Source organism: Gambusia affinis, linkage group LG06 (assembly GCF_019740435.1).
Source record: "Gambusia affinis linkage group LG06, SWU_Gaff_1.0, whole genome shotgun sequence".
In the NCBI taxonomy this organism is placed as follows: Eukaryota; Metazoa; Chordata; class Actinopteri; order Cyprinodontiformes; family Poeciliidae; genus Gambusia; species Gambusia affinis.
In genome coordinates, this window is record NC_057873.1 from 22,840,891 (window position 1) to 22,865,497 (window position 24,607).

The 24,607-nt window shown below is 40.5% G+C and overlaps 1 protein-coding gene across 3 annotated transcripts; it reads right to left on the minus strand.

The window, feature by feature from the left end:
- Window positions 1-22: 22 nt before the first annotated feature.
- itpkcb (inositol-trisphosphate 3-kinase Cb) lies at window positions 23-24,246 on the minus strand. Of its 3 annotated transcripts, none has more exons than XM_044120243.1 (9): window positions 24,167-24,246; window positions 23,596-23,710; window positions 17,796-19,054; window positions 6,410-6,509; window positions 5,830-6,043; window positions 3,799-4,003; window positions 1,842-1,943; window positions 1,179-1,250; window positions 23-1,087 (listed from the first exon to the last, which is right to left on the minus strand). In XM_044120243.1, exons 3-9 carry the CDS (start codon window positions 18,891-18,893, stop codon window positions 848-850), a joined length of 2,031 nt encoding a protein of 676 aa, XP_043976178.1. In that variant the 5' UTR covers window positions 18,894-19,054; window positions 23,596-23,710; window positions 24,167-24,246; the 3' UTR covers window positions 23-847. The 3 variants fall into 3 exon arrangements, with proteins under 3 accessions (XP_043976178.1, XP_043976179.1, XP_043976177.1); XM_044120244.1 differs by lacking the exon at window positions 24,167-24,246 and having other exon boundaries at window positions 17,796-18,861; window positions 19,028-19,054; window positions 23,596-23,801; XM_044120242.1 differs by lacking the exon at window positions 24,167-24,246 and having other exon boundaries at window positions 23,596-23,801.
- Between the last annotated feature and the right edge of the window lie 361 nt (window positions 24,247-24,607).

Consider the following 24,607-nt stretch of genomic DNA (forward strand, 5'->3'; position numbering starts at 1 on the left):
TACACACACACAGAGGCACTGCTTGTTTTGTTCGATGGCTTTTTGAGAATCCACAGTGCAACAATTTCCAAAGAGGAGCAGCTTGGCCAAGCTGCTTACCGTACATTAAGAATAAAAGAAAAAGAAAGAAAGTCACTGCATTGTGTCATACAAAAACTACTGGATAAAACCGTTTCTAAAAAAGGCAAAACTTTTAAGATTAGATACAAGTCACTTTATACTTGGGTGAACTCTATGGAGGGAGTCCTTTGCACTGGAATGATCAATTATTAAAAAAAAAGAAAAAAAAAAGGTGTTAGGCACAGGAACTTAACAAATATTAAGAAGGTTATCCCAAGGCCCAAAAAGAAAAAGATTAAATTAAGCTATTTACGTACTGAGTTAGTTAACACTTGGTCTCACCAGTGTTTTAGTGTTGCTGTGTGCTTAAACATAAAAAGTGGTCCATCAATAAAAAAAACAAACAAAGATCTTGCCAACACAGAGTACTTTGGGTTCTGCAGAGTCAAGTTCATGGATGCAGGACAATTTGCTGTGTGCAACAACATCCAGCAGAGGGGGCTGCTGAGGAGGGGATGAGCACTAGTGTGTCTTGGGGAGTGGAGGGGGGTGGATCAAAGTTTTAATTAGTTTGTAGCATTGAATTCTCAGATAATAAGTCAAAGTGAGAATATTTAGATATTTAGTCTTGTACGTTTCACAATCTTCTGCTCAGAAGCTCTTAATAATGCATATCAACAGTCTTTTAGGCATGTTCCACTTCGTCCTCCTGACGTTTCCTCTTATCCCGAGTGGATTAAGACACTTTGATGATGGCGCACAAAGATTTCAACGGCGCCCAGTCGCGTCACGCCTCCTCCGAGTTTTGATCTCCATCGCAAGCAGTCCGAGGCAGCATGCTGCCGAAAATGTCGATGAGGTTGTCCATCCCCCACAGGTAGCCGTCCTCCCTGTTGCCCTCCACCCAGGGCGTCCTGTGGTCCAACGTCATGGGGGGCGGCAGGGGAACCGTCTTGCCGAAGTCGATCATCCAGACGCTGGCCTTTCCGGATGCGTCGTGCACAAACAGAAGAGAGCTGCCCACGACCTGCGACAGAGAGGGGGTTGGGAGGTGGTGAGAAGACGCAGCGGGCAGACACGGAGGGGAAACGGGCTCAGAGAGGAAAGCACGTCCTCACCTCATGGGTCCTGAAGAAGTCTGACTTCTCAAGAACGGAGCGCAGCTCTTCCAGACGCGTCAGGTAACTTTTCTACAAAAACAGTGGAGGGAATCGGAATGTGAGAACAAAAACAGGAAATGACACCTCTTACTCCTTCCTGTTAGACGACGTCTGGAGCGTCATCTAGTTCTAATAAACGCGTGTGAGTAGGGTTGTTGTTCGGACAGTAAACATGCAAACAGCAGTGTGTTTAAACTTAGCATAAACACTGGAGCTGCGGGCAACTCGTTTGATTGGCCAACACCTGCAGCGACTCACCTCCAGAACCAACAGATTTTCTAAAAATTAAATAAGAATTACTAATTTAATTAATCACATGTTGCCCTACCCGTAAAGAAATAAAGTTATTTCAGTTTATTTACAATATGAATTGAAAGTATTATCTCTTAAATAGATCATAATTTTTTTAAAATTGCAATTAAGAGGTGACATACTGAAGTAATCACTGATCATTTCATTATTAAGTCACTCTTGGTAGAAGCTCATTGACCTTTTTTTTTTTTTTTTTTTTTTGAAAAAAGTTACTTTCTATTAAAAACTATTTTAAAATGTGCTTTTTTTTCTGTGGTCATTCGGTTTGCCTTTATTTCTCCTGAATAACCAATTTATGGGGTTTCATACCAGGATCTGAACGTTGCCGTCAACAAAGTCCTCGAAGGCCTTCACCACCTGCTCTCTGTGCTTCGTCTTCTTGAAGCCGGTGTTGCACGATCCGTCAGCCTTCTGTTGGAAGAGAGGAAAAAACAACAACAACAAAAAACTTTTACTTTTTGTTCCTGAGATTTGCTTTACAAAGCTGCATTTTAGACGTATTGAGACCATGATTTTTTTAACATGTAAAACCTAGATTGTTACCAAAAAAGCTAGATTAAAATATTTTTTACCTTGGGTTTTATTCTAGCTGGATCAGGTGAAAATGTTATTGATCAAGTTCAATAAAACATGGAATTAAAAATTTCTGAAGTGATATCTAAACACGACCGAAAGAGGAATATATCTGAAGACCAAATTACTTTATGGGTAATATTTAGCCCTTTTTTCACACCCAATATCATGAAATATATAGTGTATATTGAGCTAGTAGTAGATACAAGTAGGTTTTAGAATAAGAAATAAAAGTTGTTTAAAGCAGCAAATTTTGCATAACCTTTTGGAAAAACTTCTTAACTTTTTGATATGTACTGGAAGAACTCGGTTTTCAAAATAAAAAACAAAAAAGGGTGCACGTTATTACTCTACTGGATGTTAATATTTGTGGAGAAAAAAGAATTAAACAAAGGACAACATTCATAGAAAAATAGATTAAAAATTTCTGGTACTTCTATTGAAATTCTGCTGTAGGAAATAAGTACAATTATTCAACTTAACTAAAAAAAAACTGCATTGTATTTATATCTAAAAACATCAGTTGGTTCAAAATTAAATGAAGCAAAAGTTGCTAAAAAAGCCACTTTGCAAACCCCTGTCTTAAGAAAATGATCATTGTATGAAATATGTAAGGTATATTTATATTCAGATTATACATCAGACTTCTCCAGGTGTACAAGTGTGCTGTACACCTTCTCAAGCATTTAAAAAAGTTAAGAGATTTTTGTGACGAGGGTGCATTTGGCGTTGCAAAAGAATTACGCAGGCATTTTGCTTAGTGGTATTAATAACCATTTGCATGACACAAAGGAGTATATTCAAAGTCATCCTGGTTGACGTAATGCAAATTATTCAAGCACATTCCTCTTGAAGGAGTGTCCTGTTTCTCTGGGGAATATGTTAAGCTCTTCCTGAATACAGGCAGAGGGAGTGGAGGGGATGCTAGCTGTTGGGATAACCATAAGAAATGGGCGATAAAGACGGGAAAGCCCAGTTTGGCTGGTTTGAAGTGTTTCACAGAAAAAAAAGAAAAAAAATGCTTAAGGATGGCCTGAGGCCCATGATCCTGTCCTGGCAAGTTTCGTCCAGCATGGTTCTTGTCATCAGCTAACAGTCCAGACTTCATGTTGCCTCGTTTGACACTGGCCTATCAATTTAGATTCTGCTGAATTCGCCAGAAAAGTCAATGCAGGAAGGCTGCAAAATTAAAAAGTCGCCGCCGCAAATCTGAGTGTCATTTTATTCTTTGTTTCTCTATTTTCCAGTCCGGCTCCGCAGTCCGGCACGTCCAGGCGTTTGGTTTATTACCAGATGATTCGCTGAAGCAGCAGCTGAACGTGATTAAACGCTACAACAACATGACCTTTAAGTTGGATGTAAATACCTGTCTGACCGGAAAAAAAAAAAAAACCTCCGCTGCCAGCCTTTTTATTTGTCCTTGAGGTATGCAAATAAAGCATTTTTGGCTTTGATGAGCAGGATCGGATTTATTCTTTTCCAAGAGAACAAACAGTCCTCTGTACAGCTGCGTGTCTAAACACCATTTACCATTCCCACTGCAGTTCGTCTTGTCAAGAAGAAATCCACTCCCGCCCTTTGTTTACTTCTTGTAAAAACATGCCGCACTATTTATTGCTCACCACCCCCGAGTAGCTCTGACGCCAGCAGTCAGACACGTTAATGCCGATGGACGTTCGGAGCCGAGGCTGACCTTAATGCCCTCGATGCGGAAGCCGAGCGTGGCGGTGGAGCTCAGCGTCTCCCTCCACCTCATGTAGCGAGGCTTCAGGACGCCCTGCTGAGCGCGCTCCTCTTCGGTGGGGGCCGCGGGGTCCACGGAGATCATCTTCTCGTACATGTCTCTACGCAGACGTTGGCACTCCTTCGCTTTTATCAGCTCCTCCTCCAAGCAGGTCCTGAAATCGGAAGGTTTACTTGGTTAAATTGGCTCACCGTGTTGGTTTCTTTCAAATTGCTTGGTGTCACTTTTTTTGTTTTGTTTTTTCCTCCCAATCTAGTGTATTTTACAAGTAGAAAATCTGAAAAGTGTGGCTTGCTTTTATTTCATTTCCACACTTTGAAGAGCCACTTTTCGCTGCAGTTCCAGCTGCATATCTTTATATAAGTTCGCGTTCCTTTTAGAAAAATAGCTCGAGCCTCATCAGGGTGGATGAAGAGTGTCTGTGAACATCAGTTTTCAGGTTTTGTGACAGATTGTCAGGCCGTTGCTTTGACTGGGACATTCCAATACAGTAAATAGCTGCTTGTTTACTGTCACTGTCCTGCCAGAAGGTGAACCTTCACACCGGTCTCTAATCTTTTTCCTCTAACAAGTTGTCTTCCAGGGTTGTCCTGCATTTAGCAGCATTTGTCCTCCTGTCAACTCTGTCCTGCTTTTAGTGTCTCAGGGAAGCATCTCCACAGCCTGATGCTGCGGAAATTGTGTGTTTGCTAAAATAGTCCAATACTGATTTAATTTGATCAGAGCACCTGGATTTGTTTTGGTTCATCAGGGTAGAGGGGTGGTATGAAAAAGCTAGGTCCCTGTGGAAAAAAAGGCAGCACAGAGTTTTTTTTTAGGGGTATTGGGGGAGAAGGGGGCTGAATACAAAGGTGTGCCCAAACCTTCTAGATTATAACTTGAAGAGAATTTTACAAATGTGATTATTTGTAATGTAATAGTGTTCATAGTTGAGCGTTGTTTACCATTAGGGCATTGTCTTAATTGCTATGTTTAATGGTGCAGACAGTGATGGTTTCTGACATGGGCGATATGGGCAACCGCCCAGGTCGTTATCATTTTAGGGATGGCAGGTGACCTCTCTGGATTGTGGCACAGAGATGAAAACAAAACAGAACAAAGTTTGAATCTAGTATCTAGTTTGAAAATGATAATTATAATGGTATTTGTTAAAGTTATTTCAGCTCCAACTATTTAATATCTTGTTGTTTTTATGGGAATTTGGATCTTTCAGATCAATTTCAGGAGCAATTTTGATCATTGTCCACATTTTATTGTGTCATGTAGCGCGGGGCGCCGGTCTTGGGTTTGACTTGGTCTCGGGTTTGCTGGTTTTGACTACACTGCTACGTAGCTCCTTGGTTCACCCACCTTCTTTCCATCCCCTTTCTGTTGGATTTCTTTCAAAATAAATGCCATTAGTGGCAAAAAAAGTGAAGTTCATGCTATGTTAGGACAGGAGACGAGATGTTTCCATCCCTGAAATTTAGATGTATAAAATCACATATCTAAATCTAAACTGTCACAGAGAGTAAACACAATAAAAACATGCTTTATCTGCAGCGTTGTTCATTAAAATGGCACATATTTGATGTATTAAAATTTAATACGATAGGCTCATTTAATGACATTGTATTAGCGACTAGATAATGAATTCAGCAAGTACTTTTACTTTTAATACTTAAGTACTTTTAAAAGCCAGTACTTTTTTGCTTTTACTCAAGTAAAAATGTTAATGTGGAACTTTTACTTTTACTAGAGTACATGTATGTCTGTGTATCTGTACTTTTACTTAAATACATTGAGTACTTTCTCCACCACTGGTCTTAACCTATTACTGTTCTGTAATTTGAATGAGTAAAATATTTTTTTTGTGCCAGTTTTCAGACAGGGTATGTAAACTGGCTCTAGCCCCGGGGGCCCTTATTCTTCTAAATCTGGCCCCGTCTGTGGTCAACGGGGCGATGCAGAAATATTTCGCTCCCGGCTCTAAATGCTCACCTGCTGCCCATCTTACAGTCCATGATGGAAGGCATGTCGAAGTCCGTCAGCAGGTCGTCCATGATGTTGAAGTCCTGCTCGTCCTTGTGCAGCACACCATAATACCCGGGGACGTAGGGACGCAGAACGTCCTTCATGAGCTTCTCCAGACACCGCTGCTCACACTCGCAGTAGCGCTTCAGCAGACGGCCGCCGTCTCCGGCCGTGAAGCTGCCTTCAGGAGATAAAAATGCTGATTAAATGGAGCAGTTTGACATTTTGTGTTATGAACATGTATGTTGTTTAAAAAAATAAATAAAAAAAAAAGCAGATTGACACCGCTTTGTTTTACTTCTTAATAGTGTTAACAAGTGTTAAAAGAACGCTTGAGTGTTGATTAAACAGATAAATCAGCTGTAGAGAGGTTGCTTGGTTGGTTTTTACCACCTTTGGACACAGACACACGGGCTGTTTCAAGTTTTTCCTGTTTTTCCATGTTGGGCTGAACTGACCGGCTGTAGATTTATTTACCAAACAGATGCAAGGCACGTTTCAATCTTATCTTCCAGTTCTAGGCAAAAAGTGTGATAAAAATGCATACCTGTGTGGCCAGCTAGCTGCACCCACGAGTGACGGGGCTTTAGCGTAAAGGCTAAAGGAGAAAAGTGAACCATGCTCTTCAACTTGCTCCAGGATTTACTCTGCAGACAGAAAAAGAGACATTTCCATCCTCGTTAAAAAAAAAGAAGAGGAACAAAAACAACAAATCTGAGACCCTGATTGAGCTGCAGATCCGTTTTAGTGGTCTCACAAAGCACCGAGGGAAGTCCAGGCCACAAAAGTGATTACTGATTAAAGGAAAACACACCCTGTTCTCCACACACACACACACACACATCAGCAGACATTGGACAAGCTCTCCCCTTTAAACCAAGGCCAGGTGCACAACATACTCGACAAAACCCATTCATAAAACATTTACCAAAGCCACCGTGTCGTAAAACAGAACCTCGCTGTCTGAAAGTGTGTGACAGTGTGTGTGTGTGTGTATGTGTGTGTGAATGCAGCGGTTATCTTTGTTGGGAAAGCTGAAATCGAGGACAGTGTGCAACAGGAGCGTTGACGCAAGACGTTTGAGGAGAACCAGACGTGCATTGATTAGAGCAAGAGTGTGTGCATGTGTGGGAAAACACAACAAGTGAGACGGTTTCTGACAGGAACATGCTATTCGGTGTTTTACACAACCGCACAGAAACACAAACTGAGAAAATATTTCACCGGCTAACGACGAGCGCAAGAGTGTGATTAAGCGTAAACTGAATCGCTGTCCTGATTTTGGAGCACATAAAACTACTGAGTCAGATCAGGTGAGCAGTAAACTGCAGGTACAGTAAGCTGTAATCATAAAATAGATTTTATTATTATTATTATTATTATTATTATTATTATTATTATTTTTACTACAGGTTGGTTGGTGTGAATAGTTGTTCCCATCTGCATTCTTTCACCAGCTGCTTCACTGAAACTGTCACAATTGAGTTATTTGAGTTTATGCAATGGTATTTTGTGTATAACAGTTTGACAGCTCCAACAATCACTCATCTCAAACCAGCTGGTGTCATTCAGGGGGGAAAACAAGAATCTGTTAATCACAGCACTACTAAACGCTGAACTCCTTCCGTCTAATGTTTTGCGATGCGCCTGATTCAGTTTTGTCTGCTGTATTAAAATAAATACATTTGGGAGAGCTTTAAAGATTTTTAATCTTTAAGTTATTTTGGGGACAAAAACATACGACTATTTTTAATTTTGTTTTTGAAACATAAAAGGGCAAAACAAAAAGTTTTGTGTCAGATGAAAACTTGAGGCGAACGAAGGATAAGAGTGGGGGAAAAAAATAAATTTTTAAGATCTACAACCAAAGATTTCAGTAAAAAAGGACAAAACAAAAAATCTACTATTAATTAAAACAAGCAAAAACGTTTCTTAATCAGGAAGTAAATGCATATAACTACAAAACTACACACATAATTATCTAGCCAACACATAAAAGTCCATATTTTTCAAGACTCAAAGTTTTCCTCCGATTATTAAAACATTCAGGATATTTTTGAATGACCAACGTGTTAAAAATAAACAGGTTGAATAATAATTGAGGCTCATCACCTGTAGGTTTAAAAGAAAAAATAAGTGTATGAAATATTGCTAAATGAGCTTCATGAGTGAGGTACAGAGACGCTTCGATGCTTTTTGGCAACTGGACTTAAATACTTCGGCACCTGAAGCACTTAGACTTGTAAATAAGGGGTTAAGGATCCTACAGTAAATGCAAATTCTTCAAAGCAATGTTTGTGCATGTTAGCAGCTTTATTTAGGAGGAAAAAACTGGTTTCTTGCATTGCTTTGTCTAGAGTCAAAGTTGTAACATGTGATTTCTTAATTAGTATTATTCAACCATACACAGATAAAAAAAGAAATAAATCGGGTAAAATGTTACAATTACAATGTGATTAGGTAAATAAAAGATGAGGCCAGCAATTTTTATTTAAAAAAATCCCACTTTTTCTCAAATTTACCAGATTTTTTGTCACTTAGAAATATGGAAGAAGGAACAAAGTCTGGAAAAATGAAACACTCGGGTCAGACTGTTCGTCTGGTGTTAAGATTTTCATCAGGACTGCAGATTGAGGTGAGAATGACAGCACAGTTGCAGCACACTGTTACTGCAACCTGCGTCAACTTTAGTGTCCAAAACAGTGACGAAACTATCCATGTCCTGAATTTAACATGACAAAAAATCCTTTTTCTTGTGAAAACCCGCATCACTAATGAGCACAGAGAGAAACAACTAAAAAGGAGGTGACATCTTGTACTGTAAACCGTGTCGAGTAGTTTCTGTAAATATACTTTACAATACCCGACCTGAAAATACTCAAATTATTCCTCATCATTTGCTTCCTTCAGATCTACACTCTGCTTTGTTTTTAGCTGCTGGCATCTCCAAAAAAAATATTTAACTTTTCCGGGAATGGAAAACAACTCCTGCTTCTGAATGTAAAATTAATTTGGTGAAAGTTACATGCTCATCTTAAAACTTTGTACAGGAAATGTATCAATGAACAGAGGTGAAGGGTCATCGATGGGTTCGACTTTCACAAGAAAACCAAAATGACCGACGGAGGGAGAAGAAGAAGTTTGTAAGCGAAGGATTGTTTTAGTTGCAAACACAACATTTTATTGAAACTTATTAGAAATCTTAACTTAACTTCCCCACATCTGAGCAGGCAAAGATGAGGCATAACATTATGACCTCCCAGGCCTGCAGCCAAGTCGCTCTCTGCACATGCATCACTAAACCTGGTCATGACCCTGAGACCGGTTCTGCTCCTACCTTGAACTGTTTGATAAATACAGAGAACTGCAGACAGGAAAAACAACAAGAGCTGCAGTTTTCAACATGGTTTCACACAGTCGTCAAACAGGATTCAGATGTTTTATCAACGTCGAGGTTTTTTATTACACAAACTCCAGAGCAACCGAGTCTCCTTAGTTGGTCGCCTTTAATTAGACCCGTCCAACTTGTCAGGGGAGATTCCCTGAATACCAAACGTCGGAAAGGACAGTAGATGGACAAGCAGATATCATGCTGCTCTGCTGAAGTTTTGTTTGTCTTTTGGGATTGCAAACAACTCAAGACATATCTAATCTAGGGAAACAGTTTCAATCTTCTTTGCTATTTACACATTTAAATGTATTATGACATTTTTAAGTGTGTTTGTACATTTAAAACTGGGATAGGCTTTAAAGCTGCAGTGTGTAGCTTTCACGTAAATATGCATCAGTTCATCCTGTCACCATGTCATGTCAGTGTAAGATAAGACAGATAATCTGCCGAAAGATCGAGTTCCTCCATTTCCTCCCTGAGCTGCTATTACTGTCTTAAAAAAAAGGAAAAGAAAAATGCACTGCTCCCATTTAAAAACAAACAATAGTGCTGTCAATTAACCTCGTGTATTTGCTGCTAAGTTAACAAATTGTAGAGAAACAACTTATTGTTCCAGGAAAGCCGTTTAGCTTAGTCATCATCAGTGGCTAAGCTAAAATAGCCTTAGCATTGACAGCAGGCTTTGTTGTGGTGAACTAGCTGTAGGGTAACAGAGGGAAATGGGGGGGAGGATGTGAGCAGCGTGTACGCCAGGATGATTTACAGCGATAAAACCCTCCTCCTGGCTCTGATAGGTTGTTTCTGATGGAGGTGTGTGTTTTTCCAGATGACAGCAGGTCCATAGAGCACCGCCGGCTCCAGACGAGTTCAACAAGGTGGGCATCCACTTATGTTGGGGGAGCAAAATGAATCTATGCAGCTGAACGTAAACAACATCAGTAGCCTACAGGCTATTAGTTAACAAGCTTAAGGTGCTGTATTGTTATTAGCTAGTCATTTATTAGCTAACATTACCTGCATCCATCAGCATCATTCAACTCAGTCGGATAGTTTAGAGAAAAAAACTGTGAAAAGTTCTTTGCGTTTTGCTGCCATTATTCTAACACACACCTGCGCAGCTCTAAACGGCAGCAGCAGATCTCCGCACAGGTGTAAACCCAGCGCGAGCGTCGTAGCGCTCATGCTGCGTTTAAAGGCGGCTCGGAAAAACATGTTACGACGTGTTAACAACGTATTAAACAGTTTTAATGGCTGACGAAAGTGAAAAGGCGCAGATATGGGAAGTGCAGAAGCCCCTACTGTATCAAACTGACTTAGGAATAACAGAAAGTTGGCCATTCTAAGGTTAAAAAAAACAAACAAACAGCTTCCAGTCCAGGAGGGCATGGCTGACTCTGTGGGTGGGCAATGCCCCCCAATGCCCCCCAATGCCCGCCCATGCCCGCCCATGCTGCCGGGCCTGCCATAGAGGAAAGGCAGAGGAGTTGGATTTTTTCACAGATTATCTATCTCATCTGATTCATTCACAACATAGTAATAGTTTTAAGAAATATGCAAAAAAAATTAGCTTTTTTTTTTCCAAAGGTTACAAACTGTTATTCTACACGAATATTTGTCTTAGTAACAAGCTAAATTTAACCTGCGGAGGTGGCATCTATAGATACAAACTGTGTTTACACATCAGATCTGCACCCTCAGTCCAGTTTTGTTGCCTTTGGCTTATATTAGCAGAACATGGATTGACCTGAGAAAGGCCTCTGAGGTGGATGAAAGCCGGGGTGACAGGAAGCCGAAGCTGCGGCCTCTCCTCTTACAGAGTCTGTAATTGCTTCACAGTAGAGCTCGATGTGCTCTGCTGTAAGGTCGGATGTACTTTGGTAAATTAACCAGTGCTGACGAAAACGTTTCTGACAGATGATGGGCAACAGCGTCTAAAGGAGGTCGCAATAAACGTTTGCAGTTATGCTCTCTTGGAGGTACTAAGCTCAGCTGCATCTCCATCCCACACGCATTTTAAACGCTGAGGTCACATTTCGCTCCACTCAGTCAGCCCTCCGCCGTCTCAGCTTTCCCTTTCATGCAACTCATGACGCCTAACGCACAGCTCCGTTTCCTGATTCTTTGTCCTCAGCACCTCCAGCTGACTTCCAAGAGCTCTGACGTCGACAAAATGTTCACTACCCGCAAACTTCCCCTTTCTTTCTAAAGGTTATTTTTATTTAACATTAATCTAACTCAAATGAAGTCCCCCACTTGCCTACTTTTTTTCTATGTTTTGATTCATTTATCCCAACTGATGCTGAAAGGTTCATTTGCTCCAGCAATTTAACTGACTTACTGAAATAAGCTTTAATTTACTGAGATTTCTGTGGGCAAAGAGACCCATGGACAACAAAGGCCTTCTTAAACATTTCTTAATAAAAAAATATAGGCACCTTAACGCCACATTTAATGTACCTTAGCAAACAGTTCCAATATCTCCTGACTTTGGCAATGTGCCCATGGAAATTGTGAAAGTCAATCACTTCTTTTGCATAATTACTGATTGTATCTCTAACCAAAACTATGATAAGTATGCCCTTCCTGTTGGCTAGCTGCAGGCTTATGACACATACAATTTACAAATAGCTAAACAATCTGTTGAGTGACACACAGACATTCATCAACAGGACACTTATCTACCAATCAAACCCGTCACCAGTGATGTAATCTACTCTCACAAACATAGCAACATGTTCCCAAAAGCAACGCTGGATCTACGTTTTTTTTGTTTGCCTTCAAGATCCATTTCCTACCTGGTGGACGGAGCACAGGTTCAGGAGGAGGCAGACGCTGGCGAAGATGCAAGCCACTCCGGAGGCGAAGCAAGAACGCAGCCGACACGCCCAGCACTGCGCCATCGCTACACCATCAAGCAGCACCATTAACTCCCCTGCCTTCCTGACGCGTTGAGAGCCCCGCCGGTCATAGAAAACCCACTTTCACCAAATGGGCTCTCGGTTTCACGCTAATGTGCTGCCTCAGTCGGGATGTTAAACGTTGCATGGCGATCAGACTTGGCTCACTCTGATGACTCCTCGTTTCCTGCAGCCACTTTAGGACATCCCAATTCACAATCTGTCCGGTTTCAACATTGTTATTTTTTTTAAGACGCCCTTCCTTTGCTTTCTTAACACTTGAATCTCTATTGCGTCCGACCTGCAGCTAAAACCTCACACTCTCTCAGTCACCGGTTTTCTTGAACTCATCATTTTTGTTTCTTCAAATCTTTCATCCTGTCCAACTGAAGGCCCAACGCTCCACACAATGCGTCGACTTCTTCTGTCCTCTTATCCCCTAATCCCCAATGGCTGAGCTAATGTCCTGACGGATACATGACAGACATGACAGCGTGGGGGCAGGGCCCGCTCTCTCCAGGCGATCCCTGAGCTTCTCTTTTGTCTACAGGAAGAGTTCTTCGCCAAAGCATGGATGTGCGTGTGTGTACAGATACAAAGAAGAACCAGTCAGGCAACTATCATGAGCTACAGGAGGGACAGGTACTGTTAGCGCTCCCTTTTTGAAGCGTTTCAAAACCACATCCCCCTCTCCTCGACTTCAAACCTTCAGACTTAGAGCAACTCGTCCGGGTTTCAGTGGCTGCACAAACATGATCACAGTTTGAAATTAAATGAGATATTAAGAAGTGTTAAAATTTGCTTAATTTTGAAAAAACAACACCGCCGGCTCCTGCCTGTCTGGCTGTGAAGCTGGCCACTGTGCAGCTCTCAGGAACAGAGGAAATCTAGAGATGACCAGTCCAAAGTAGAGGAAGAGAAAAGGCAAAGAAAATCACCGAAGGTTAAGATGGAGGCGTTTTCAGTTCAAGCCTCTGAAAACAACCCCAGTGATAACCTACGTTGCATTTTCAACAACAGTAACGTAGCTAATTAATGTAGTTTGGCTTCCATGCGTAATGTTTCAGACACATTTTGATGATTGTAGTATGTAATCAGCTGCATCGTGTCATCATCCCTCCACCGCCACGGCTTAAAAACGACCCAGAGGAAACCCTGTAAATGAAGCAGCAGCAGCAACATAAAGTCGTCTTTAACGTTTCTGGGTGTCCCTTTACTGTGACCCATGTGATATTTCCTGAACTTGTTGCTACAAAATCCTCCAAAAATGTATCATCCTCGATGCTTATATGATTCAGTTTTAAAGGCTGTTGATTCATCAGTTTTCCCACTGAATGTCTGTGCGTTTTAGATGTGACGCAATTTTTCTTGGAACCTGGAAACTTTGTGACTGGAGGCGCGAAGTCCCACAGAAAGTGACAAACTAGTCATAGTTTTCTCTAGATGTCTGGAGCAAATAGTAATGCACTGATCATATAGTGAGAATTTTATACCGACCCCGTAAGGTGTGGGATTAAGGAGCAGATTATTAACCGTGTGCGATATCAGTACTAACCCTTTGAGCAATATACGAGAAATAATATACAAGCACAAGGTCACCGAAATGAGCAACTTGTACAGCAACTGAAGGACAAACCTTAAGACTGTGTGCAATAGCTAATTAATTATCATGATTTTTTCACCCTGGTTATGGCTTTTTTAGATCAAGGAATTGGCACAGTTTGTTTGTTTTTAACCGCTTTACAGACTAGTCACAATATCTCTGGAATCTGCCACAATTATACTCCAGTAAGATATCGCATTTAAATAGTCAAACCAGTTTAGATAAGAAGTCCTAAAGACGAACAATGACTGACCCCCAAACTGAAACAACCTGCTGTCAAACACCAGATCTGTCCGGGTCATTGAGACTTTAACTTATGTATTTTTAAATATGTTAAATATTTCTATGAAATTAGATTCGGGATGAACTCCTGCGACGTTCATTTAATGCATTTTGAAGTTTTTTGTTTTCTGGAGAATGTTACAACCTGTCATTTTAAAGAGCGTCTCCATTGTTTTCTGAACAACCACTGAACTGGTTCTGTGCTGACGTTCAACTTTCCCACCATCTCAAACCCAGTCTGATTAGAATAATGCACATATTTAATTGGTGGCCAAAGGAGTGTGCATAGAGGTGCTTTTTATGACTTCGCAACATGGATTTTGTGTATATACCAGCTGTGGGAGTGCTGTGTGGGACACACAAAGTCTGCAGCGTGGCTCATGACTTAAGCAGCATAAATAGGAACAATCAGTGTGTGTGTGGGCTACACGTTCCAGGCTTCACTGCGTCGTTTTTTTTTTGTCCATCGTGAGCTTACGTTGATTTTCCTCTTATTTTTTCTGCGGCTCGATGTGCCTCATGTTGAACCAGTGGAAAATACTCAAACTTTTGTTAAAAGCCACTTTAAGGGAGAGAAAACTATTGTTCCATGCTGGAATAACGTGAAAACAATATACAATGGCACACTTATTGTTGGGATGATTATACAATTTGCATCTCATTGCACTCAAATGCCATGGACAGACTAGATACTGTCTGTGAAAGAAAAAAAAACAAAACACAAGTCAAAGACGGGAAAACAGAGAAAAGAGCCATATATGGTAAAGACGTTGCCTAGCAACCGGCTCTGCCTTCAGCCCAACTTTCCATGACACACACACGCAACTCTGAACGCAAGACGGCATAGCTGGCAAGTGAGAGTGAGCTGTTATCCTTGTACATCACAAGGAGAGCGACATGCAAGACAAAAGGTTTGGCTGGGAGTTTGAAGGCCAGCCATTAAAGCAGCACACACACACACACACACATAGAGTGTGTGGAGTCACTCCAGAGAACAACGGTGCTTTAACGTAGTTGTAGCAGAAAAAAGAAAACAAAAAAAACAGTCCCCGTCTGCTGCAGCACAAACCACAAGCCAGAATCATCCTGTTTGTTTCGACAGCGAGTCTGCAGCTCCTTCAGTCGCTCTCTTCATGGGTTTAAACTATTTAAACCCCTGGAAATTACGCTGCTGTTTGACCCGTAGCTAAAATGACTGAAACACGTAGAAATTTGAATTTCACATGATGCTCCTGTTACTTTGCTCCAAGTAGCTGACTCAAAGAGACTCATTACAACAGGTGATTTCAGACTAATCACTGTGTACTTTCAGAGTTCAGTAAATGCTGAAGGTTTTACAATACAGAAATAACAAGTTTTGTCATTTTAATAATGTTTATGCGTAAAGACTATTATTAGAACTAGTCAGAATGGTCTCCAGATCTTCAGTAAGAACGCCACACTTTATTGGTTTTGACGTAAAACTAGTAAAGTACATAAAAATAATACAAATGTATTACTTCAGCTCTCTGTTTTTGTTTGAAACACAAAGAAATAAAAAAATACATGTGTAAAAAACATCAGCTAAAAGATGTAGTAGGAGAATTAGTTTTTCTTTTGAGCCAGAAAAAAAAATGCCACCAGCTGACAGGAGGTGTGCAGCAACAGGTGGGGGAAGGGCCCTAATATGCAGAGAAAACTCTGGAGTTTTTCTCATTGCATGTCAATAAATAGACTTCTGACTTCATGTCCATATTAAACACATTATGGTAAGCTAGCTAAGCATTTCTTTTTGCAAATATGTGAGACATTTTAGTTTGCAACTTTGTCGTCTCTTTTGTTGACATTTTCTAAGAAAATAAATAAATAAAAATAACTATTACAGACAAAACCTCTGACTTAATTCGGATTTTTTATGTAGACCTGGTGTTTCCCATCAAGTCTTGTTTTTAATTGTGAATCTGTTTTACAGCGAAACAGCAACCACAAACGTAAGACTCACAAATTATTTTGAGTTCTCCTCATTCATCTCTAAGGAAAAGAATACCCCGATGACTGTCAACCATTTATTGTGTGACAATGGCTGCAGATTATATGCAATATATAATGAAGCAAGTCTACCACAGCGCAGCACGAACAGCACCTTTCAACCAGATGAAAATGTCTGGATCATCAAGATTCCTGTGGCTACAGGAAAAGGAGCGCAGAGATGCCACTGCTAACAGAGACATCCTGTTTTCATAGCATTCCAAACATGTCTAATCAACAGAGCATCAAAGCTTCCAGGCATCAGGGGACAAAACAAAACCAAAAAACAAACAAAACTCTTCCTTGATGGAAACTTTAATCTCTGAAGGAGAGCCAACAATAAGTCACCGTTGCCTTATTCTGTCCTTGATCGATTGAGCAAAGTCATTTCAAAATGTGCCGCCTGTGAGAATAAACGGCCTCAGAGCTGAGCCTATTGAAGCTAAGTGGCCCTGAGGCGTGTCTCTGTTCAAGAATACAAGAGGTGGGGGGTTGGAAACGAGAGCCGACTTCCTCCCATTTGAGTCAAATGTTTTACAGTCATCTGTCGTCGTCTCAGCATCATGAGTCAAGCAGTTTAACTACTGAAAAACAGAGACGAACGACGTCAACCCACCTTTGTTTATTGCGCCGTTTAATTTTTAACCGAATGCCAACACAGAGGCAAGCTGCTGAGCAACGAATGGATTGTTTTTAATCAGCACTTAAAAATATTGAACCCTACACTATAAAAATAAATTTACTTTGTAAGGTAGTAAAATTATTCATATTCCAAAGAGGTGGATTAGATTGTAAATATAAAGTTTAATAATCGTTATTATTTTCTAAAAGTAAAGTCTGGGTAAGAACAGTAAATTAAGGTTGGTATACTTTAATGTTTTGTGTTATCAATAAATATTTCAGCTAATTAAAAGACCTGTCATAATTGTTGGGGAAGTTTGAGTCAATCGAAGCGAAAGTTTCTCATTGCTAACATAGCAGCTTTGCTAACACTAACAGCAAACCAGCTATGAAGTTGAACTTTTTAAACCTCAAGCTGTTTTTGTGCACGAGTGATAAAATTTCTACATCTCACCTTATCAAAAACAAAAGTCTTATTCATATTTAGTTCCCTTATGTTTCCTTAATCAGGAATACATCCTTTTTGTTTTGTTATTTTTCCAACAAAGGTTAAAACAGGTGAGCAAAATCATCTTCATTAGTTAGCATCAAACTAATTTAGTCAAATATGTACATTGTAAAAACATAAACCAACATCTACTTAAATGGAGCGTGAGCGGGGTAATTGTACTGGTTGGATTCCACCAGTGTCCTTTATCAGGGCAGGATCTAGACCTTGACATGAACTGTTTGTACATCCCTGACTAAGAAAGGTGTGTCCTCTGGTGAGTTATTTCTTTACACATTGAGTAAATGCTGGGAAAGTTTGGAAATCTGTGGTATCGGATGTTATACACCAGTGCACACACGCATCCTGTTGCACCATGTACAGGACTTCTATTTGGTTTCTTTAATGGGAGAGTTGCATGGTGTAAATAAAAACTGTAATGCTAGATGGGAAGTTGTGCAATATTTGCATTGGTGTTTTTGGCAGTGGAAACAGTAAGACCTGTTTCTAACTTGTTTCATGTGATTAAAGGGGGAGAAAGTAATAAGACGCCAACAGTAATTCGCTCCAACAATCTGACTGTTAACCAGAAATTCTGCAGAGTGTGGTGGTGTGGTAAAAAAAAAAAAAAAAAAGGACACTTACCCCTGAGCTGTCTCCTGCGCTGCACAGAGACCGGGTCGGGGACAGGCTGGACTCGATGTCGCTGCCGGTGAAGTCGTCCTCGGACTCCTCAAAGGAGGAGGCTGAGGACAGGCCTATGGAGGAGGAGGTGGACAGCTTCCTGGGGGTCCGCATCAGGGTAGGGGAGCCGCCGCAGCCGCTGTCCGAGCAGGGGGACTCGTCTTCCGCCTGGAGATCCAAACAGGACGTCTGCTCGGTCGGAAGGGCCGTGGTGCCCTGGCAGCGGATGGGGCTGGTGTCTCTGGTTATGATCAGTTTCGGTATCGTTCCAGGAAAACTTTGCCTCGGGGGGCTTTGGCTGGTCTGCTCCGGGTGTTCTACGCTCTCGGGTCCGTCCAGACAGCCATTGTTCTGATTCCCGGCGCAGGATTCGGTTTTAGTCATTTCTCCTTTCATGCGATCGTCCAGTATCGAGAGCCCACCGCACAAATGCTGATCCGGGGGCGAGCAGGTCGAAGTCCGTTCAGCGTCCGGGTCAGAGGTGAGGAAGGGGTTCAAACTGAGATCAGTCCCGAACCCAGACACAAAGCGATTCTTGTAGCTTTCCCCCACTGGCTGATGCTCCATGTCCCCGGCTGGGGGTTCCGAGGCATGGTCTTCTCGCACGCCGGGGTTCGTTTCACCGCTCCGCGTTTCCAAGCCTGGCGCATCAGCAGAGGTAGCCTCTCGGTTCACGGCGAGCTGGACCGCTTCGACATGGCCACCGAGGCCGGACGAGGCCTCGAAACAACCCGTGGCTGCTCGACACTCCCCTCTCTCCGATGCAGCCTCGTCTCGGGGCAACTTCCCTGCTCTGTGTCCGCAGCGCGCTGCTGGGTCGGCTGCCTCGGTTCCGGGGCCTGAATCCTCCTCGGTCTGACTGGGGTATCGCTTCCTCCTTCCCAGACAGGACAGCACTTTGTTTCTCATTGGATTCCTGCTCAGCTGCTCCCTCCGCGGCTTCCTTTTGCTCCTAAATCTGGAGATACTGAGTCGATGAGGCGTGTCACTTGATTTCCACTTCGCCCCGCCTGTGGTGGTGGCGGTGCTGTGCGAGAGAGCAGAGCGCGTTTGGCCCATCCCGCATGCCGTAGTGATACACACACACTCTCAATGTGTAATCAAAAACACACAACTCTGCCCACAGTACTTTAGTAAGCCGTTAATCACCAATTCCATATAATAAGATTGGAAAATCCCAAATTAGTCCACACCTTCTCATCCACAGGGGCTGGTCAAATCTGTAAAGAAAAAAAAAATACAGAAATATTGTTAAATAGACAAAAATCTGGTATTTTCATCACTATAATCAAATAATTTCACCTGAAAGGGAAAAACATAACAATGAAATTATAGGTAAGCGCTAAGAAGTCCTTTTGCTCCAGAGGTTGACTTATAGATTGCTGTAGCCTAGCATATCAATGCAAAGTGGAACAGAAGGACAAAGTGTGGCAGGAAAAATATGAAAACCAACTATGTTAATCACAGCCTTGACAGGATTACTACAAACAGCAGATTCTAGAGATAAGTGGAGTCTTAAAAGCACAGACTGACTGTAGTCTGTGCTAAAAGAGCCAAGGCAGACAGACATTTCCAGGACATGAGCTACAAATGTCACATTCCTTACATTAAGCCATTTCTGAACCGGTACCAGTATAAGAGCCTTTTAAGCTGAGGTGAGGAGAAGAATGACTGGATTGTTGCTTAGTGGCCTAAAGTTTACGTTAACAATGATAGTACATTTTGTATTCTATTTGGAAATCAAGGTCCAGAGGCTCAGTAGAGACGCGCTTTCATTGCCATGCCACACTGCATTGATGCAGTAATTTAACATCTCACCTTAACAAAGCACAGAATATGGATATAATCTTCATTAGGGTAACATTTATGTTCTGGAAATCACTTAAATTGGTATTGTGTAATATTCAAATTTTCTAAGAAACTTAACCACAATCATCTAAAAGGATCGAGAATAAACTATTGTAATATATCCCTTCATATGTAATGAACACATACAAACTACAACTTCTGAAATGAATTTATTTATTTATTTTTATTTGATTATACTGAACTTGACTCAATAATACAGTTTATATTCTTCTTCACTGCAAATCCAGAGGCCTGCAACAACTGCTAGGACAGCAGATAAATACAGCATGTTCACAGCAAAATATCATGTTTGATCAAAAAAAGAACATGAAACATCTTCCGGCTTCTAAGCAAAATCTGTTTACTACTGCCCTCCTGTGTCTGGATGCAATTCACAGCCCTTTATTGACATCTACAGTGGGTTTTTTTTAATCCGCCAAAGAGTGCTTCGTGTAAAATAGAAATAAAAAATTTAGACAATCCTTTATTTAGCTAGCAAGAGTTCAATAATCACTATTTACTTTTTCTGCACTTGATAAGATATACAATAATCAAAACACTTTCAAAGGTCAGGCACACCGATTAGATTGTCAGGCTAATGAGCCCGTCTGCAGTGAAAGACGATTTGCCTCTTTGCTCCGTCTGTGACTCACCACAGAGGAATCGCCAGGCCAATAAAGTCAGCCAATGTTTGCCGGCAATTAAATCAATATTTGTCATTCATTAAGCCTCTGCCTGAATTAAGCCTCGCCAATACAGAAACTTCCTGAGCAGCACTGTGTTGGGCTTTGTAGATAGTAAGAAGTGTCAAGCAGCACACTCTACACATCTGGGTTAATCAAACAGCTGCAGGCAGACCCCAGATGACAGTCAGACTGTCTCTCTGTACAAGACTGCATCCGTTCATGAGCAACGAGTTACAACCAGCTCTGACGTCACCGTCTGTACCGACAAACCCTAGCAAACCGATGCTTCACAGCAAATGAAGGTGTGAAAGTACTTATCCCAGGTGTAAATGAGAAAATCAAGACAAATGGCTCCTGAGACAAATAAAAAAAATGAGCAGAAACTCATCCACTCTTGGCTGGGATGATTTTCACAGATCAGCTCTGTTTGTGGAAAAAGGAAGGACCTGCCAGCAGTTCTGACTGAGTCACACTTGCCAGATTAAAGATCTGAATGTCTGAACTTTGGACAATTTGAACTGTGAATAAAGGACACACTGTTGCATCATGGGAATCTGTGTGTTAACTGGAACTTCCACCTGACACAGATTTACCTTGGTTTAGGCATTTTGATACGAGCCAGCATTTCTGATTTGATTATTGGATCGTTAGTAATCCTGAATTATTTTTCTCTGGTGTTTCATTCAAGCCTTTCTGTGTCAATGGTTGTGTCATTTGTAGCTACCTTTCTCCATTATTTTCCTTGTACAGCATTGTTGAGAAAAGTCAAGATTGAATTTTGTTTTACCGTTTCAATGTTAAGATGTAAAACAAAAGCCAACTGATCTGACTTTCATTAATTAATGTAAAATACCTAAAGTTTAATTGTCCTCACTTAAAATTAAGAAAGTTTCTGCTTAAAAGGTCAGTTGCTCTGGTTAGTGAACATAATGGGATTTTATTTTGCGGAATTACCACCAAACTTATAAATGCCTTCACATAGCACCTCTTGAAATACTCGATTTTTAAGGTCTTTGCAGACTCGCATCTAAAGACAACTTAGAGAGCAATTAACCTAACAGTCATGTTTTTGAAGTGTGGGAGGAAGCCGGAGTACCTGGAGAGAACCGACGCACGCACGGGGAGAACATGCAAACTCCATGCAGAAAGACCCCCCTTTTGCTTTGATACGGGTAAATAGTATTCAGTACAACAGTTTGCTTTCAGAGGTAATCTAATCTGTACTTTACTTGTGTGTAATTTATTCTCATCATGAACACAGATGTAGTGTGGAGGCCGACAAACGTCCTCAAGATGACCAAAGAGCAGAGCAGGTCAGGGACAAAGTGTGGAGAAGTTTATATCAGGGCTAAGTTTTGAAACAAGATACCAAACTTTGGATTTCATTCAACAGTGGCAAGAAGAAAGTCATTGTTAAAAATAAATCCTGAAAAGTGAAAATGTTGGTATTACTACCATCACTATTGTTCTTATTATTAGAGCTGTGCGCCACAGCAAAGGGAAAAAAACCACTGAAAAACAGTCAAAGAATAACTCAAAACCACTCAGATTCTACCTTTTCTTGCTCTCTGTCAGCTAGGCTACACAAAGACGGGTTGCCATAGCAACTGATAGCAACGCCACTAATGTATCAGGATTCAACACCAACAAAAAACAACACACATACAAACAGCAGGGAGCTGGGGGCATGATCTTAGACGAGTGATGTCACGCTACAACATGGCTATAGAAAGTATTAAAATAAATTGCATGCCACACTTTTCAGATTTTTATTTGTGAAATCTTTGAAACCCATCTACTGTTTTCCTGTTCTTCCAATATGTACCACTCTTCATAGGTCAGCCACATGAAGTATCTTAACGTTTATGTTTGTAATGTGTCAGAAAAGTAAACAAGTACACCAAGTATGAATACTTTTGCTAGCGCCAACATATATGTACAGTTTATTGTACATTACTCTAAGTCTACTCAATTTCTCATATTAGCAAGAAATAATGTGACTTACAGCTGCACAGAAACAGTAAATATATAAACCGGAATTGTTTGAGGTTCACTCTGAATAAGCATGGAATATATTAATATTCTACACAAAATTAATTTGATTTTTTTTTTTTTTCAAAGACTAGAAGCGTGAATTTACAAAAAAGCTGCTCCTATAAAAAGACAAATATCCCACGAAAATGAACCGTCCTGTGAATTAGACTGACTGAAGTTGTCAGCATGCGAAAGTCATTCTACTGTCATTTACTGTGACAGCAGTTCTGTCACCGTGCTGTCAGCAGGAAAGCTCACAGAAAGGAAATGGGACAGGAAGCGTAACAATGGAAATACCAACTCACTGTGAAGCATGCACAACTACACTTATTATATTGTGTAATATTATTCAATTATTAATAAGCTTACAAAATGACTCACACGTCTAAAGGAAATGTTCTTGTTTAGGTGGGGAAGGAGAACTAAGACAAACCACATGAGTTTCTCTTGTCTAATTCTACAGTAAAATAAAATAAAATAAAAATACAATTATCTTCCCCCCTCTTCTTACAGTGGATGGTTTTTCAGGTACAGTGAGCATTCCTTCTTAATATAGAACATCAGTCATCTTGTCGATCTGGTTTCATTAATGCAAGATGATTAATGCCTGGGAGTCTTTTGTCTTACTGACATGGACTGAATGTTCTCATGGAACCATCAACTCCCACTACAACAGTGACATACCCTTAATGGGAAGTTGGTTATTTTAACACAAACATAAAACACATAAAAAATTATCTAAGCACACAGAACGGCATACTATAGGGAAGTTCACCAACCATCATCTTATACTGACACTCATCTATTTGCTTGTGATACATTTACTCAGTCAGCCACTCCTCTTAAGTAAAGGCCTGTAGAGTGAATTATCTGTTCACAGTGTTTGCAATGACTGATGAATTTATTTATTATAGTGTGCTTAAGTAAAACTTCTGTATCGTTTCACAAAGCTTTAATTAGGACTTTCAGATCTACATTCTTAAATGCCACTTTTGTTGTTTTACCTATAAAAATAACTGGTTATTGACTGTAGATATTCACTTATCAGATTACAGACATTACGAACCTAAAACACAAAGAAAAAGGGAATAGATACACACACACACATATATCTTACCCGACAAACTTACGTCTGTCGGGTACGTTTTATATTTAAAACTTAAATATTTTATAGTTTTATATTTAAAACTTACCCGACAGACGCTCCTTTGTTGGCTCCGTGAAGCAGCTGTTAAAAAGCTGGCACTGGAAATGGAGGTTTAACTCATGTAGGCAATGGTGTCAAGTTGAGTTTGCGGCTTCTCTGTTCTGCGAATCACAGAGAAATGCCGATGAGTGCAAGGTAGTAGCATCAGCATGTGGTTATAACACGGAGAAAAGGCACAGAGGAAGTGCTAAACGGGGGCAGGTCTAGCTGACGCTCTGGCTCTTTAAACTCGTGTAGGGAACTAGTTTAACGTGCTGTTCCCTTCACGCACAGCTCTCTTTAAAATATACAAATGTTGGTAATAAAAAATGTAATACCTACGAAACTACCGGAACAGAAGTTAGCCAAGAAAATATATTAAAACCTAAATGACAGAACTACAGTCTCAACTCCTCAAGAGAAATAATATTGAAACCTTAGTTAGTTACTAAGTATTGAACTGTGCTGCCTTTAGGTGTTAACCGTTATTGGGGTTTTCTTTTTAAAGCTAATAAGTAAACGTAAACAATGGTTCTAATTTGAAATGAAAAAACGCTAAAATATTTTCTTAAACTCACGGTTGTGACGAAATAGCAAAAATAATTCCAAATACATATTTCTACACAATAAGACTTTCAAAGGTAAACGGAATGTTTGCTTCGTTGGTACGTAGTACGATACATCAGCGCTTCCTCCAACCTGTGAGTGGCAACTTCAACTTTCTAGTTTTCAGAATAAAAGAACAGCTCAACTTTACTTGCAACTAAGTTTAATGACATAGTTTTTCTACACTTATATTGATCCATGCGTGTCTTTTAAAAATTAATCATATATTTGCAATTAAACAAAACATACATAATAAAAATGTAAAGAATAGCATAATGAAGGCAGCATAATTATATGGTTTATTGTTGAAAAGTTAATCAAACTAATACAATAGATAATGTTTAGAATGAGATTGCTCTAAAAATTTCTTTGCGAAATTAAAGCAAAATGTATTATGCAAAATAGCACACAAA